This window comes from Pterocles gutturalis, unplaced genomic scaffold (genome assembly GCF_000699245.1).
Source record: "Pterocles gutturalis isolate BGI_N339 unplaced genomic scaffold, ASM69924v1 scaffold4436, whole genome shotgun sequence".
Lineage (NCBI taxonomy): Eukaryota > Metazoa > Chordata > Aves > Pterocliformes > Pteroclidae > Pterocles > Pterocles gutturalis.
Window position 1 is genome coordinate 30,674 of NW_010102807.1, and position 18,877 is coordinate 49,550.

At 39.8% G+C, this 18,877-nt stretch overlaps 1 protein-coding gene across 1 annotated transcript in view; it reads right to left on the bottom strand.

Annotated features, from left to right (window-relative positions):
• Positions 1 to 18,877, bottom strand: part of CEP112 (centrosomal protein 112kDa) — a 164,719-nt gene that overhangs the window by 9,786 nt on the left and 136,056 nt on the right. The window contains exon 23 of the mRNA XM_010086425.1: positions 8,316 to 8,405. Within this exon, the coding sequence (XP_010084727.1) occupies positions 8,316 to 8,405 (90 nt within the window). The remainder of the gene's footprint in view (positions 1 to 8,315; positions 8,406 to 18,877) is intronic.

The following is an 18,877-nucleotide window of genomic DNA, read 5'->3' on the forward strand; positions in this document are numbered from 1 at the left end:
GTTCTTGAGTTCTTACAAAAAGTAATGAACACTATAAATTGCATGAATTTGGCTCAGCTGAAAACAGTAACCAAGCAAGATCAGCTGAGCGAGTTATTTTGTCAAGTGTACACCATGTTGTTCTCCACTGAGAAAATACTGCTGGAGAAGCTCCTCTGTTCTGACAGTTTCAATAAAACATAAATTGGTGGCATAGCTGTCCTCTTTGTTTTTCTGTCTTTAGCCAGTAAACCATCTGGGCGTCCAAAACATTTTTGCCTTGTTGTTTTACTAACCCGGGGGGACCTCCAGTTACGCCGAGCTGCTCATTGCACGCTGAGATTTCTGCTCTAAGTGGTTTGTTTTTTTTTTTCCAACCTGTGTCCAAGAGGCCTTATTACTTTGGTGGCTTGTATTTCGATATATTTCTTTTCTTAACCAAGATCTCCCACCTGGAAAATCCTCTGTTTGTAGTTAAGCAATAGGAGTCTCTATAATTCATAGCTGCAAAGGAAGGGAAGGCAGGCAAAGCTTTTTTTTTTTTTAAAAAAAAACCACCAGTGGGCTGCATATGGCAAGAGCAGCATTCTTGGGATTACGCGAGTTGGAGAGGAATAAAAGCTTTCACTGTCAACACCATAGAACAACCAGGAATGTTGTGGCTAGAAAATTCACACTGTTCTCCCAACCTCCCCCTCTCTGGGGCTCCACTATTGTTCCATCTGGGATTTGGAGGATCCCTGACTTCTTTTCCTCTCCTTCCAAGTGACTCATCGCAGATGCCATCTTTGTCCCCAAGCACTATTTCCTCCAGCTCTTGTCAATGCCGTCCTTCCATCGGACGGAGAGTTCATTATTGCACCGCAGGGGTCCTCCCTTCCACGGGGCGAAGGGGCCTCGGATGCAGCTCACACCCCCTGACTTGGAGGAACAAAACCCCAAACCAGCCCAAGCCGCTAACCGGCACTGCTGGGCCAACGCCGAAACACATGCTGTTCATTTCTGGCTCTGGCGATTCCAAATAGGCTATCAAGATAATTAAGTCTGAAATAAAGCTATAAGCATCTCCAACACCACCAGTGGAATGCATTTATGTATTTCAGCTTTACATTCCAGCATGTGTTACCTTCTGTATAATCCTTTCCATCCTGGGGTGGTTCAGCAAGTCAAGGTTTCAGCGTCTGATACGCGGAGGTGCTGAGTGCTCGCTAACGACAAGGAGAGCTGGCAAAGCTCAGCAGCGTGCAGGATTAGGCTCAGTATTTTCACACTGGCTGTGTGAACAAGCAAATCTTTGTTGATAATAATCAGAAGCTACTTTTTACTATCACCATTTCCCCTCTTTAAAGAATAAAAATCTAATCAGCTTCCCAACTGGAAAACAAGCTGCCAGGTTTATGAAGCATCGCGGTTGGTAAGAGTCGACTCGGCTTTGGGCATGGGTGAGGATGGGTATTGTGGGAGACAGCCACTGCCATGCCTCCTGGATGGACGTAGAATCGATGGCTGATTAAATTGCAAAAAAAACCCCCAACACTTTAGAATTTAAATTATGTTAAAGATCAGCATAAGGCTGGCCTTTTTCAGTCCCTTTTAGCTTCACCCAGGCACCTCATCACCTAGAAAAAACGAATGGGACAGTTCACTAATTGAGCATGCATCATTGTCCCTTGTAGTCCTACATTAAACACTTCTGAAAGAACAGAATCCCCTTAATTGATAATATGCAAGCAAACCACAGATGCTCTAAAATGAGCTATTGCTCTCTTAAAAGAAAGATCTCTTTCTTGTTCACTACTATTTAAGACAAAGAGCTAGAAAACTGACATTTGAAAATACTTTCTAATTCCTGCATGCTGGCATATGCTTCTATTATTTTTTCATAAAAATTCTCTTTTTCCTTTTATCTAGTTTTCTGTAGTTTCTGTTCTACGGTCTTTCTCCAGCTGGCCGCTTCGTTACAAGAATTCATTCTGTTCTATGAAGCAGGTATATATTTGTGTATTTTCCAGTTGTGTCTTATTACCAAAGCTAACATTTGATCACTGACTTCCACACGTACATCATCATCATCCACCTCTTTTCCCTTTGACAGTTGCACAGTTGGTGAGAGCCTTCTCTCCCACAGTTCCTGCCATATGGAGCTCCTGGGAACTTTCAACTCCATTGATTGCCAGCTCCTTTCAAATCCCACCTGAAAATCTGTTTTTCTGTGCTTCAATCTCAGCTTCTATCTCCTTCTGCTAATCTGAAACTTCATGCTATACAGTATAACTTCCTATGTTCTGTAGAATTCTGCATACCTTTCACGTTAGGCCACTAAAGAAAATGCTATACAAAATATAAAATATGTCAAATTCAAAGTTATTATTTAGTCTAACAATCTCAATCTTATTTAAAAATTGGGATATGCCTTTGCATCAAAGTGATTACTGAATATATCCATGGAATTGCATGTATAGTAGACACTAACCAATGTAAAAGTGGTAGAATTGGGCTCCAAATAATGTCAGTAGTCATTTTATGGTACATTTATCATTGCCATACACCTACAGGGGCACCTATATGCACGAAAGGTTCCTTACAGAGATATAACCAGAATCAGTCCGACTCTTCCCCAACAGCCTCTATTGGGAAGTCTGGAAAGAGAACAACGGACTAGGAAATGGATGTCTTGGGTTGTGTAACCAACAGCCTGACCAGCTCGCTCTTGCTTACATCAGATTTTCATTGCTTGTATGTGGCTCTCCAACATCTTCTCTTCAATAAAAATGTCTTAAACATGAAATTTGTTCACCATAAGTAGTTAGAAAAGAAATCTCCTATTGCGCTGTCTGCAGACATCAACCCAGCGGATTTTCAAGTGCCAGCCCGTGGGAGCTGTGCCCCTCTGGCTGTTCATCTCCTACATTTTTCACAATATACATACATATATGAAATGCTTTATGGGAGTAAAACCACTGAGGCACACAGCACCCTGCTGATCCCAGTCTTTGGGGGTCGGCAGAGCTGTGGATGGAGAGAAGCCAACGGGCAAGGAGAGAAGGACCCTCCTCAGAACCGCACAATACCCAGTGCTCTTCAGATACAGCCCATCGGGTCCAGGCTGCTCACATACACAAACTGCAGGAACTAGTTCAATCTGACACTATTTGGTGTTCCTGTTCTTGAAAGCCACAGTGGCGACTTTGTTCAGATTCTCATTTTCTCGGGCCCAGCGCGGCCTGCCTGAGGGGTTAATGGCGGCCTGCTCAAGGGGTTAATGGCGGCCTGCTCAAGGGATTAATGGTGGCCTGCCCGAAGGGTTAATGGCGGCCTGCTCGAGGGGTTAACGGCCAGTGCGCCGGCAGCAAGCGGGCCAGGGCTGCTCTCGGTGAATCACTGCTGTGGTTAGGATCATTCAGATCTAGACGAAGCTTCCCATTTCTGTGGGAGCAGAAATGGGTCTCTGGGGGAAAATTCTGGAAGCGTTTCAGTGACACGGGTTGGAGCAACCAGAGCAAACGGCAGAGTTGCCTCACTGCCTCGCCGACTGTTTGTTTCTCAGTTTCCAAAGCGCTCGTCAGCTCTGCAGAATGAAGGCTGCCTACATCCTCCTCACCTGCAGCTGGCCACAAAGCAAAGCTTTCATTTTAAATGAGCTAGAGCTTTCTAGCCTGATTTTGGATGACTCTAACACATCCTGAGAAAGACAACCCTTTGAGAAAGTCTGGGAAGTCAAGGCAGGGGCCCCAGAAGCACTGATAATAAGATAATTTCACAATTATCTGGGGCACCTGAGCTACAAGCCCTGTAACAGGGGAGAGGGTGGGTTCGGAACAACCTTCCTGCTGTGGTTCACCCACCTCCAGACGGAGGAAACTCTGCTGCTTCCACGTGGTTTTTCCAGAGCACATATAGCAGGGCAGGATAATGGAAGTGAGGATAAAGACTTCTGTGAATTTATCTGATTGCATTTAGAATTCTGTGATATCTTTAAAAATTAGCCTGAAAATAAATATGGACCAAAAGCCCTAAACTAAAGGGATATTAATATTACTCAAGTCTTCCAGTCATCGTTGCATTAAGAACTACTTGTGGCCATACCCTGGACATGGGCATACATTGCTCATCTCTGTCTTACTGATTCTTTACTCACAGCTCCACAAATCTGCAGGCAGTAGCATTGTTCCCATCAAGGAGAAGGTGTGGCAAATGTTAGAAGTTCTCTGTGCTACACAGCAACAAAAATTTCAGAACGATGCATCACAGCGTTCATCTGAGAACAAATATATTTAGTTGGCATGGAAACAGTAAGTTGGGCTGAATGTGGTAAATATCCAGCAGTCATAAAAAATTGAGCGAGTCAGAATAATAAACATTAAAAATGAAAACTCACTGAATGCTTTTGAATCATAGTTCTTTTACAATTACCACTCCTGTTTTCATTTGAACATGAGTGAAATCCACTTAACAAACTAAGCTGTTCCATTTTATTCCAAATACTTCTAAAACATCCTTTTCAGATAATTCCTTTCTGCTTTTTTTATAATCTATTTGAGAAAAAAGAAATTAAAGGGTTGGAAATCTACATTGGCATTCTCCTTCATTTCCTCAGTAATATTCATGAATTGAAGATAATTGATTTTCTGTCTTCAGAGAATCTCTCTCCTTTAAGACTCTACTTGTGACTTGCCTGCTTGGAGGAGTGTTCCTATGGTTTGAGTATCTGTAGTATTGGTACTTCCGTTGTTTATGAACATGAGGAACCTTTTTCCCTCTATTATCCCCAATTAGAAATTTTACATCATACTCAATCCACCCCTATAGTTAAAAACATTAGAACAAGGAATGGGAAGAACAAGGTTGGGGTTTTTTTATGAAGAAATTATTGTGTGTAATTCTCGAAAGAGAGATCCTTGGAGCTTTTTAGTATATTGAGTTGGGGTGATTACCCTTACAAAAAGGAATTTGAAATGAAATATTCTAAAGAAATCTGGATAATAAAGCAAGAAGATCACTACCATTAATTTTTATACAGGCCCCAATTCAGCAAAATTCTGTTGCACATGCCTAAATTCCTGGATTCATTAAGGTACAGGCTTAAGCTCTCAGTGAGATGTGAGATTTTTATTTACACATTCACAGGATGTAAAGTCTGCTGTATGAACAATTTAGATTTTTTAACTATGACTGACAACTGCACAAAGCCATATGACTCAAGAAAGAGAAACATTTTTTAGTAGAATTAAAGATTTTTCTATCAGAGATCTTGTCTTACATTAGATCTAAGCACATATCGGAGACAACCACATGATACACTACAAGAGTATACGATATAGGAACATAACCTAAATGGGATTAGTTGATGGGAAGCCAGTTTCCAGAGTTACATAGTACTGAGATATAAGAAACTTCAGCATTGCTTTTGAAGGAAAAAGTTTGGACACACCCAAATTTCCTAGGAAACTTTCCAGACTGCTTGAACTGTTTTGGGATTAAATATCAAAAAAACTATATATAAAAAACTAAATATAAAGTGTGAGTTACACTTTATTTACTGCCAGTTTGCCACTTCCCATGAATACAATTACATATGTCTCAAGAAGTCAGACATCTCATTTTTGGAGGAAATATCCAGCATTCGGCACACAGAAAGATGGTACAGTTCTGAGACTCCAATCGAGAAGTGCAGCATCACTGAACACATGGACCATTGTCCTAGAAAACCATGCTTAGGAGAGACAGGACAACGTTTGTGGAAAAGATAAAATTATTTAGGTTAGTCAAAGTGGCAGAAGTTTTGACTTTTGACAAATGTTTGTTCATCTGGATTGGAACTCAGCATTCAGATAATGTTGCCATACTGCACCACCGATGAAACAATGGAGTTATAAAGTGATTGTTATCTACTCACACTGTAAAGAGGATCGGAAAAGCAAACAGGAGTAAACACAAGTTCATACAAGAACATGAAGTATGGGAATGAAAAAGCTCCATAAGAACAACAGCTCATCTTCAACTGCAGCGCCGCGCTCGCCTCAGACAGCCCAGGGCTTGCCATCAGAGCCCTTCCAACATATTTCCACCCCTTATTTATAGGACAGTTTGTCTCTGTGGATAATTATAATAAATGCTAACTCTGTGCAGTCACCAGAGGGTTGTTGTAACAAAGAGTTAAGCTTCATGGATCTGTCAGTCACTCTTAAGAGACTGAAGAGTTATAAGGACATCGCACTGAAAAAAAGACAAACATGGAGCACTAAGATACCACCCAACAAGCCATAACGCGAAACAGCTTTTTATTTTTAATTAAAAGCACAACAAAATGTTTTTTCATGTCTCATTCATTTGTTTGTTGTTGTTATAGAATCAAAACACAAGATTTTTCCTTTTAATGAAAAACAGAAGCTGTTTAACCCTCTCTCCTCCCTATTTATAGACATGTAAAAGCTCAGAAAAGTGGCCTTTGTAACAGCGCCAGCGCAAATTTTGATGTTTTATGCATTCCAATTCAGACAATATTTGGTAAAAGCAGAAAGCAAGTTCTAAGTTATTGCTTTAAATATTTCAATTCCCTGATCGGCTGATGATTTGTAGCTACTGTTAATACTTGATGAACACATTTACAGGTAGCCTGGCCAAGACAGAATAACTGGAAATATGTCAGAGCTGTCACTTTTGCATTTTTCTTCTGGAGACATAAGCATAATGAATGGATTAACCAGTCACAGAGAAGACGCACTAACAACTTTCAAAATGTTTGTCTGCAAAATAAACCAAAGCCACCTAAACAAAAATATCCTCAATGGCTCCAGCTTCTTCAGAACATCCCAACGGATGAATGTCAGAGACAAGACTGTTGATGAACTCAGATACAAGTGCTGCCATAAGTCTGCTAACATACTACCACCTTGCAGGAAAAGCTCTAAGCTGGATGGTGAAGTGCCACTTAAATAACATTTCTGTTCCATTTATACTGGGGAATGGAACATTACCGGCTGACCTAGTCCTTCGTTAATTTGGAGTGGACAGGATAGTCCTGGGGGTTGGTTTGGAGCAGGTGCTCATGTCAGAGAGAACCTGGAAGGCAGCAAGAGGGGACTGTCCCGTGAATCTGCATGCCTAGCCTTCTACCGCTGCATTTCACAAGTCATTTTTTGTTTCTTCTTCTGGATTCTCTCTCAAAATTGTTCAGAAAAAAAGCAAAACGACAGTGGCAAAGATTAAAGAAAAAAAACCTAAGAGATTTGGAAGAGGACTCTCATAGCATGTGGGCCAGAGCTGTTCCCTGGGAGGGACAACCATGCACCAAATAGCTCATTTTCCTCCTTTTCCAGAAGACTTTGAAGCCAAAACGCAATGATTGTAGGCCAGCTCCCTCATTACACCTAATTCCTCCGATGCTGCAAGCGTGGCAGCTAAGGGTGACCATGGCCCAACATCTAGACTTGGGAGGCAGAGGGGGAAGAGGGCAGAACAGCGAATCACCGACTGTCCTGAGAGCAAATACACGAACGCAAACACCAAGGGGGAGTGAGGGCTCTCATGTGCAAGTAGGATGGCAACAACTGGGGAAAAATATTTGAAATCAATGATTGTTACTCTCCTACAACCACCCCACCTCACTATCCCTGCAGGTATAGATTAAGAAATACTTTATATATATAGGACACGTTATGGATACTGTTTACTCAGCACCAAATAAATTTCTCAAGCGCTGCAAAAAGTGATTTGTATCAGAAATCTGTAAGTTTGTATGTGGTTCAGACATCCACCACCTGTATATTTTCCCAAGTACTTCAGTTTAATCTGGTTTGAAGGCAGATCATTGGCTTTCTGTTTCAATAGCACTGGGTAAGCTACATGTACACTCTTGTGCTTGAAGCACACTAAATCTCCGATTTCACTGAAAGTGTCCAGAATAATTTTAGCACTATTAATCATATGGAACTGTTTACAGACAACATGCTAGGACAATGAATGCATATGATTAGGAATAAAGATTAATTTTAGCTCAGTTATTGTCCAATTATAGTTCTCTTAATACAAGCCATTAAACAACAGATTAGAATAGTCTCAGAAGCCTCGACTAAAACAGTGTAGTCAGTTCAAAATAACTGCATCACTTAACAGCTCGAATAGTTGAAATACCAACTTGAAATAGAGAGCAGGGGATAAGTATTTGCCTGTAGGGTTAGGACAGTTTAGTTCTCTTTTATTACCAACAAACAGAAAAGAAAGCTAGCTGAAAATTCGCAGGAAAATATGTGCTTTCACTTTGAAGCAAGATATGATTTCTAAGCACAGAACCTCCTTGCCCAGGGGAAGAGGAGTGGGGGGTCAGCACCCGGTACCTGCTCTTGGGTTTCCAGCTCCCTGCGTCGCAGCTTCTTCTCGGCAGCCTGGGCCTGATTGCAGCAACGTTCCACTTCATCTTGTAGAGCCTGAAACAATACCAATGGATGCAAAACACACGTGAGAAACACGGGTTGGCAGAAAAAATTAGAGGTAATATAATTCAATGAGCTGGTTAAGAAAACAGTGCGGTGTCAGTCCAGCTCTTCAGCTACCGTTCCTTCCAGCCAAACGTGGCAGCTGCTGGGACGTGCCAGCCCCAGTCTGGCCACCCTTACTGAGTAAGTTATTCTGGACAGGCAGGACCATTGATTGAACAGGAGTAGTTAAATCTCAGTAGTTCTACCTTATCATAGGCTACAAGTATTCATACTACAAATGTAATAAATATCCTCAAAGGGAAATGGAAATGCTGCAATCGCAACAAATGCATTTGCAATCGTCAATGTCTCAGATTTTTGTGATCGTTTGATTTGTACAACCTCTGCATCCTAGGAACACTTTTGCAGTGTTCCAATAACTTTTCCTTTAAGCCAGAAGAATAATCCTCTTTCTGGAAAACCATGTCTGGAATTTGCAGTGAAAATGTATTCCATATTATTGAAACGGGATGCTCACTGAGATGAGGGGCTCCCCTCCCGCCCTGTAGTAAAGTCTAGCATGTGATCTACAAATGAAGTATATACATGGCAGCAAATAAAAGGAATATTATGATCATGTCACTTTACCACAACTATCCAGTCTTTATTTAGTTTAGAAATAATCACTTCTAAACCGACCTCATAAAATGCATTGACAAATTTATTTTGTCATTATTGTTCTTCTTATATATTTATTTTTACTACGGCAGTCCCTCAGAGCCTTGATCTTTTTGTTATACGCTTAACAAAAGAACAGTCATGCCCCAAGGAACTGATAGCCTCTGTTATTTCTAACAGATACACACCAAACAAACAATACAAAGTCTCAAAGATTTTTTTTTTAAGTTTCCTAGTCATTGTTGAATGTTTGAATACACACTTAACATTTACTTACACATTTACTAACAGCTTAGTTATGTTGTCAGCTTGAATAAAGGCATTGTTAGCGGCAAGTGCTGACTTGAAGCAAAGTGCACAATGCAGATGGTAGATTGACACCAGCACAGAGGCGGCCGTGGCAGCAGAAAGGGAATATTTTGAGTTATCTTTTGTATGCCAGGAAATCGGGGCATTGCTACCCATCCGCTGAAAAGCGTGGCGCAGGGTCAGGACTGGACCTGGGAAGGGACCCGCGCTGGAGATATGCTGGAAATGACACTGAAGGTGCCTCCAGGGTCGCTTTTTAAAAAGCGGAGCTGCACAGAAACGTTCTGCAGAGCGGGCTGGAAAGGGGAGACAAGCTAGTCCCCAGACTCTCAGAGCGCTTTGCAGAACATGCGACACCGTTAACGTTTGCTTCCTCCAAGGAGAAAACCTGTACATGAACCAGGATCATTAAAAGCACTCGCAGCACAAAGATTTAACAGAAAAAACCCTTGGTCTTTTCCACAGCACTGAAATACTGTACTCTCAAATCATTTACAGGATAAAATTGCTATTGAGATAAGATAAGAGGACTACTTATGATAGATCTTCCACGTTGTTTTGAAGTGATGCCAGGCATTAACTTTAAAGTCTTACAGCTATAAGACTATTACATGTTCTGATGCCAAAAAATTTAACCAGACCCAAGTATGAACTTCAAATCTGCCCAGGGATTTTTATGCTATCACCGCTTCTGAGAAATGTTGAAATCCAGGCTTTGAATTTATAACCCGTCTTCAATATGCAACAAGTCTTGCAGTACCCGGAATTTGCATTAATATAATGAAATATATGTGTGAATGGTAGGCTTTTTGTTTTCTTTCTGTACATCTGATTTTGTAAGGTAAAACACAAACAAGCATACTTTGATTTAATAACTAAAATGATCAGGTCAAGCGATGTAGAAATCCGAAACATCACCAAAGACCCAATTAATTTGACAAAAGTCCTGCCATAACTCCAGAGTGTCCAGACACAACCCGTACAGGACGGCTCTTGGGAGCGTTCACAGAGCACATTTTGGATAAACTACAGAGTATGATCCATCTTCTCCTGCTATTTCCACATGATCAGCGTATCCAGTCCAAATCGCTTGGCATGGTGGAGAATAAGGTGGGAGGAAACCTCGCTACACATCGCTCGTCCTACCCGGACTCCCTCCTTGTGCTGAAGAGCAACTTTCACTCTTTCACATGGCTTTGAAGACGGTCTAGAGATAGCATGTACACACGTATACGTACGAATGTTTATAGATGTACATACTTGTCTCAGATAACAGATCCATATCACACTCCATCACACAAATCTGCAAGTACTGAATATCAAACAGGATCTCAAATTGTTCCTGGTAAAGGCAAGCAACCACATGGTAGCAAAGAAGAGAAGTGATGCTCTGCTGTTTCCTTTCCTCATTTCTCCCTTTTTAGTTTCCTTATTTACAACAAACATATTTTGCAGAGAATAAAACATGAGGTTCCTTTAAATCTCAGGGTTTGCAATGCATCTTAAAGTAATTTAATTTGGGAAATTCAGATAACAGAGTCTTTGTTAGGTCCACCCAAGCTAGATAGTGGTTGCCAGTGTGGAGCACACATACTTTGTTTCATTATGAGAGCAGACAATGTCTTAAACAAGTACAATTTAGAAATCAGGTATTTTTGCTATAGCATATAGGTGTAGCAAACTATCATGTTCATTCATGAATTGTCCAAACCTGAATACACTGTATGAAGTTACAGACTTTTCCAATCACATCATAACTAGCTGTTGGTACGTTCTGTATTGGGATGGCAGAAAAAAAAAAAAAAAAAAAAAAAAAAAAGACTAACTCCGCTGATCAATCATGAAAAATTTTGGACAACTGCTGTGTTGCATACCAGCTTTCCTACCGCTCGCTTTCTAGAATTTGCTTTTGTGTATAAAGAATGTCCCATGAGTAATTCAGCATTTATTTGGATATTTCAGCTTTTCTATCAGCACAAGGACAAAAAAGTAAAACCAAAAGATCAGTATTTGATCAAAGCCATGCCAAAAAAAAAAAAAAGTAACATCAAAATCTCATGGTTGCTGTAGATTCCTGCATACGATTAGCTCTGAAAATAGTAATTAGAAGTAGGCAAGTTTGTTGCCCATAATTTTAATTTTCTAGGAGGAATCATGATGGATGTCATGAATAATGCGCCCGTTTGAAGATTACACTGAGAATTCTCTCTATTGTCAAAAAAGCTTCATACGGAGTGGCCAGAGCCTGAATGCTGATAGCTGCTTCTGAAGCCACCCAGGACCCTCAAATCTTTGCCTGTATCTAACACAGAAGCTTTTGTCATGTAGAATACTCTAAAAACAGTAGAGGACTTACCCCAGCTACACCACAGAACATCTCTTTTGTAAAATTAAACAATGGGTTTGGTTTTGTTGTGTTTAGAAACACAGTTTTTATTCTGCAGCTTCAAAGTGTCAGATTTTGCCCAAAGAGTAACAGAGCGTATGTTTAATAACTGCTGAGATGGAGAAATAGGGATAAAAAAATTTAAAAAACAAGCCAATTTTTCAGTGTCAGAGGCTTTTTTTTCCTGAATGGAAAACAAAGCATAACGTATTAAGTTAAATTTTTCCAGGTACAGAATTAATCCCCATCCCTCAGCTTTGTTAAGCTGGCTTACATCACTCTTATACAGACTGTATTTTTTTTTCAGTTAAACTGGCTTTCAAATGCCATGTAAACATGTTTGCTGTTGAAAGTCTACACCATACCTGACCTTGGAAGTGCTTTGTGTTGGCCTGAGAACAAAGAAATGAAATGTTTTGCTTTCCAGCCCAGATATCCTACACTTTGAAAAGCACTTAAAAATGTAAATGAGATAATAAACTCTGCTGCAACAATGTGGGTGAATTACAGCTGTATAAAAGGAACATTCATTTGATTTATTTATAAAAATGGAAAGGATCCTAAAATAAAATCATATTGTAAATGTTTTGGTCGCATACAGCATTGAGAGACATTAGAAGGATGGAAGGGAAAAGCAATGGCTTCGAGACTACACTGCTGAAATACTAGGGTCAGATTTTGGGACCTCAAGCGGAGCTGTGGACGAGTCCGTCGCTGTGATACCTTAAATATTTGAGTACTGGCTGATGTGAAAGGAGACAGGACCATCTGAGCTGCATTTCTGGGTAGGCACTTTTTTTCCCCTGCTATTCTGTTTGGGTTTGATTATCACCAGCAAAATGTTTAATGAAGTTTATTTCAAACCCAGCTCTGTTCATGGTAACTTGGAGGACTTTGGAGACGAGAGAATAGCACATGTGGAGGTAGCACCGAGTTTGGCCTGGGCAGCTCGCAGAGGTGTTGGGATGATGCACGAGATCAGAGGAATTCAGCCTGGCTCCTGGGTGCCAGGCTGCAAAAGTGTTTTGTTTTTTTTTTTAAAAAAAACCCAAATCCAACTTGTAAACCATATAGTTTTGACAAGGAGCCATAGAGAGACAAAAAGGTACGATGCCAGCATTACAAAATCCCTTTTCAAGGCAGGAATAAATTTTTGGCATTAGTTACAGGGCTTAATCTAAATCAACTAAAAGCTGGTAAGAGAAAGAGTTCTAAGAATCACATGAACAAGTATGAAATGGGAATATATGAAGGATTTAGTCTTTAATATATGAAAACTGATTTGATTATCCTTTAACCACAGGGTATTTTTAAAAAGAAGTGTTGGATTCCCTGGAAAAAAAATTAAGTTCTGGAGGAATTAAATAAACAGAAATCATTATTATTTTTAATTATTTGGTATTGACTATTACTGTGAAGATACTGTATTTACAAAGCTGTGATGTTTTGCTTCTTCAATCTGAAATAATTTCCTACTTTTGGTGTGTTCGTGATAGTAGACAGGACTGGATTTCTGGCAAGTCTGGGATCACAAGGATTTATCTCTCTAGTGCTGAGGGTTGAATAAATAAGTGACACTTACAAGGAAAAGAAAATCTTCTGAAAAATGTTAAACCCCAACGTATTTTCACTTTGAAACAAAAAGTGTCATCAGAAAAGTCACTGCTCATCATGATCAGATTATGCCACATAACGGCAGAGTCTTTTTTTGATACGGAATTCTTACTGGCTGTACCAGCAACCCCGCACACAGGGATGTGCATCTGTATCAAGAAAAGACCTCAATATTTATGACTGGTGCAGAGAAATACTACAACTAAAGGTAGTAATAGTTAACACTTTTCATCTTCAAAGACTTTTTCAAACATTACCAAATTAATATAATTAGTTAATGAAAGATGCAGTTATAAAAGCTACCATAATTACCTACTGTAGTTTTAATTATCTCCTTACTAATGCCCACAGACGAAAGCTTCCACTTTACATCCTCAAAACATGTGCCAACAATAATTCTGAATGCAGGCCCCTCTTTAAGTGCCTTCTAAATTCAAATTACATCCATTGATGTGTTTTTTCTTCCCGTTCATGAGAAGAAAACCTAGCTCTGGAACTTTAAAGAAAGTCCATGCGAATGTTAACAAAAATTAAATCAAATTTTGTTCCAGAAAGATATATGGAGATGCTTTAAAATTCATCATCAAAATGCTCAGTCTTGAGTATCTTTATCTCTCCATGAAGCTGGAAGCACAGTCTGTCTGGGCAAAAAGTTCTCCTTTATACGAGGTGGTCTCACAATTAGTGTCAAATGCAAGTCTTATTCAAATAAAACAGGCCAAGTATCCCACCAAAATTAATCACAGAATTTTCAAAGTAATCATTCTTTTTGCTAAAATATTTTATGGAGACAAGTAAATTTGTCTGGGTTTACTAGTCCTGCAAATAAATCGGGGAAAATACATCTGTGAAGATCACTGATGTAACACCATGAGTCAGAGTAAAACAACCGGATTTTAAAAAAGGGAAATAGTGATGTCTGAGCCAAATTGTTGGTGCACCCTCAACGCTTTTTGGGTTTTCATAGAGCTTTTGTCCCCTGACACTGCTCCAAACCTCGGGCTCTGCTCCCTCGCCGTGCTGCATTCCAGCGCAGAACCGTTTGAAAACTGTACTGAAGTTCTCTCTTGTTTTTGGTGTAAAGCAAAGGAAATCTTATGGTTTTAACCTAATACATATGTTTGCTGTTCACATATGGCAAAATTCCTTTCTGGTGGGAACTTTTTCGCTGTTGTTGCAACACACTATATATCCAAGAAGTCTCCTTTGATGTTGAACTATTGCTCCACTACTCATTATGCTACTGATTCAATATGAAAGGCAAAATTTCTGTGGTTTTTGTTAAAACAATAGCTTTGTTTTTGCAAATAAAGTTCTCCACAACCTATATGCAGGGACCAACATTACTGCAACAGAAGAGAAAACCTCTCTGTTATTTTATACTGAAAATAGTTATGGTGTTTAATAATACAAATTATTGTTCCATCCTACAGGTAACATTACAACGACTATTATGACTGTACAGAAAATGTATGCTTTATTGCTCCTCAGCAACAGAAATTAAAACACCTTAAGCGATATTCTACATCTCTCTAATACTTTCCTTCCGCTGACCTCCTAGCCTTTTACCATCAGTTCAACTTCACTACTTGGGCGAAGTTGTTACCAACCACGTATGGGTGGGGGAAGAGAGACGTCCTGCAAAACCCAGTCTGCACGGTGTCCTACTACGCAATGACAGGACAGCAAATCTGGGAATCTTCACGCCTACTACATGCTTTAAGCACTAAACACTATTTCACGAAGAGTGAACGTGAATTACAACATGGAATGAAAATGCAAATGGTCGTTCCTTTTGAAATGTGTCCCTAAAAGAGCTGGTTACCCATCTTCTGCTATCATGATGAAAAAAAGGCTTGTTTGCTCAGGAGTCAGATAAAAGGGGTAATTTCCAAAGGCACAGAACTCATCAGCTCCCACCTGGAATAATGTGAACTCCCATACAGTGGACACATTTGGAAATCTGTCCCACTTTGATGACATTTCAAAATGGGAGGAGAGATCTTGCAAAACCACGCGAGCTGTGGGCTTTGCCTATTCACAGGAGTCAAGCAGCTCCTTTCTGCACTGGTCTACATTACCTCTGAGATTTCCTAGTAGGAGATGCTGTTGTGAAGCATAACAATTTCTTGCCTTGAGGGACCGTGGGAAGAAAGAAAGGGGTTTGGGAAGGAATGGAATAATAATTTGACTCTAGGAACAAAATCAAGTCTCTCTAGTAGAAGTGAAACATTTTTAAAGTAGGTCACTTAACATAAAAGAAACATATATGCAAACATTTTTCCAGTGTGGTAGGCTCTAATACTACACGATTTTCATTTTTCGCAATTCATAGGGAAGAGATTGATCAGCGGTATAGTATAATATATACCTTGGCTCTTGAGTGGATCATCAGCATTAGTTCCTGAGCAGCCCCTTAACACTTTTTCAATCAGAATTCATCTGGATTGGTGTCTTTTGGAGACTCCCTGAGCACTGTTAGGATTGTCAACACACATATTTTTTCCTGCTTTGCTCCTGTAAGACTTTGGTGCGGTTTTGGCATTTTCTCTAAATATCTAGTTGAGCTGACCAAAGTTTTAAGACCGTTCTTCTGCAAAGTCTTTAGCCATATATCCCTACAACACCTTTATAGCACCAGCAGAGCTAATCATGGGCTTAAAATTAGGCAAGGGTCTAAGCACGTTGCTGAGTCAGGGCTTCACTGCACGGCACTCTAAACTCAACTCTTTTGAAACGCAAAAGATGGCCTAAGGCAGAGCATGTCCTGCAAAGATAAAAATTCAAAGAAAACAAGTATAAATCGTAAAGTTAGACAATTTTTTCAGGGGAAGCCAAGGAAGGAATTGTTTTCACTTTGTTTTTAGTGGCTCAGGTGATAGGAGAGAGGGAGGGAGGCAAGGTTCCAAGAGCAGTAATAAACTCGCTTTCATCTGTTCTTCTCAACGAACCACAAAAGCCAACAAGCAGTTGCCATGTGCAAACATTGCTTTGTCTATTACCAGGACATTTAAGGTTGTCGTGATGAAGTCATTCAGAAAGCTTGTCAGCTCGGAAGATTTACAATATAATTTACTTTTGTTAGTATGCTTTAAAACTGGCTTTTCCTTTTTTTCCAGCCTCCATGAGTTTCACGGTCAAGAGCAGGGGCAAAAGTTACCGAAAGAAGAAAACTGCTGAACTTTTTCCCCCTTTCACTCTCAGAGGTGCAGACAGAACCACCAATGGTTCACATATACCAGATAAAATGAATCTTTTAAACCCAAAGATTCCATGACATCTTAAGCACACACAAAGGAAAAGTTCCAAATTCCATTTTAAACCACTTACGAGAGGATTTACCAAGATTCTGCCTAATGTTCAGCTGATGCATTGTCAAAACACTTATCACAAACCTTTTGAAGTTATATAGCCACCCCCCTCCCCCTAGTTATTAAAACTTGAACTGCAGAGTTTGTTATCAGCCTCGGAGCACACACAAAATACATCAGGTAATTTTTAAGTCAGCCTTTCAGTCTAGTTTTGAGACTATTATACAAAATAAAACACTCCCAATCAGGTTAATGTCTGACAGATAATGCTGAACAGGCGTAACTGCTGCGCTTGATTGATCCACGAGACAATTTTCATTTCCTAATTTGCTTTTTATTAAACACTTTGCAATCAAAGGGAACGGCAAGGAGTCTGCCATTCTCGGAGCAGGTTTCCTGTGAAGACCTGATGTCGGCTTCAACATTTTCAGACAACTTCTTGAATTTTTGATGCTATGTCGTAAGAATGTCTAAAACGTCGCGTCAATGGATACGCTGCGCTAGTGAAAAACTGCAATTGTGAATAAAAATTAATGAGTAAAACATCTGGTTTTGCTGCTTGCTCTATTCTTACCAACAGCTCTGCAAAAACAAACATCAGGGGTTCGGGCAGAATTTCCTGCGATGATTTAGAGAACGCCTGACTCATGATAAAGCAGATTTATCAATCACTTGCTGAACAAGGTAATCTTGCCGCCGGGGGCTTCATTCCCAACTAAGTTTATCACCAAACTGCCACTTTAAGTGGGTGTTCGGAAACTTTACACCTGGAGACGGACCAGAGGTTCCAGGAGACCTCTGGTGCTCTACAAATGTCTCCTTAAAATGCCTTTCTCGTCACAGATGCACGGAGACCTGGAAATATAAACACTTATACCAGGCTTTACAAAGCATCTTATTTTGCTATGCTCTTTTAAAAACTAAATATGAAAGGCTCAGATATTTCTAATCAATCGGCTAATCTAGTTCCCAGTAATAACAAAAAAAAATAAAATTATTTTGTGCAGTGAACTAGCAGACTGCCCAACATTGCTGGAACTCTCCCATTACGGAAAATAGCACACATTCTCTTACACACACCCACAAAAAGAAATCTAACAATGTCTTTATACCTTTCAAAGTAACTTGAATCAACACCATTAACTCACAAGGCAAACCACTCCTTTCTGAACTGAACAAGAGCGAGCTTGACTCAACAGTGGCTGCACACCCAACGCACGCAAGATGCGAAAGGCAGCAAAGTAAGATTTTCTAAAATTATGTCTGTAAGCCAAAAATGGGATGATTCCTGCCTGACAGGGGAGGATGCACACTTGGAAACTTAGAAGTTCTTTTATTCAAAGTCTTTAATGACCTCCAACCCAATTACATTTGCAACAAGACATGATAATGCCGTTGCTCTCATTTAAAAGTATGTGTGAAAACAGCATTTTTTGAAGCTTGATTCTTCTTCTTTTTTTTTTTTTAATCATGTTGAGATGAAGCTCATTTACTTAAAAAGAAAAAATGAAAAAGAACGTCCTCTGCAGCTGGTCAAACAGATTACGAAACTCTAATCTCACTAGCCTGAGGAAAACGAAAACTGTTTTTCAAGTATCTATTTTATAGAGCACTAGCTTTATACTTTTTAAAAGACGCATTAACATAACCGATCAGAACATCCCAGAATGTTTCTGATCTAGTTAATCATATGACGTTATGACAGAGATACTTGCTGTCATAATGCCAATGTTTCTAAACATTGCTAAAATCCTTTAAGTTCATATTTTTTTCAAGATTAGCCATGGCTAAGATCTAGCTCAGCTTCCTCAGAAGTTTTTCCTGCCATAGTAGAGCTCTAGAATACTCGTACAGAATATTTTAGATAGAAGGACATATATACACGTAGCAAAGAACAGCATCAGGCTCCACAACCTATTTAAATGTTTCTGCTAGCTTTTCATTCAGAACGTTTCACTCTAATTCCTGCAGAACACATTTCTGAGAGTACCCGCTCCCCTATTTCTTTAGCCCTAACGTAATCTTTTTGGTTCAACTGGATTCACCAGTAAAAAACTAAGAATTTGTCTAGTTAAAATTTATTGTCTATGTTTCCCTTACAAGCAATCGCTTTTGCACCTCTGAGGACTGCTGCATATTGGATGATGTTGGTCTGCAAGCCTCCAGGAGGTGTGTGCCCCTCC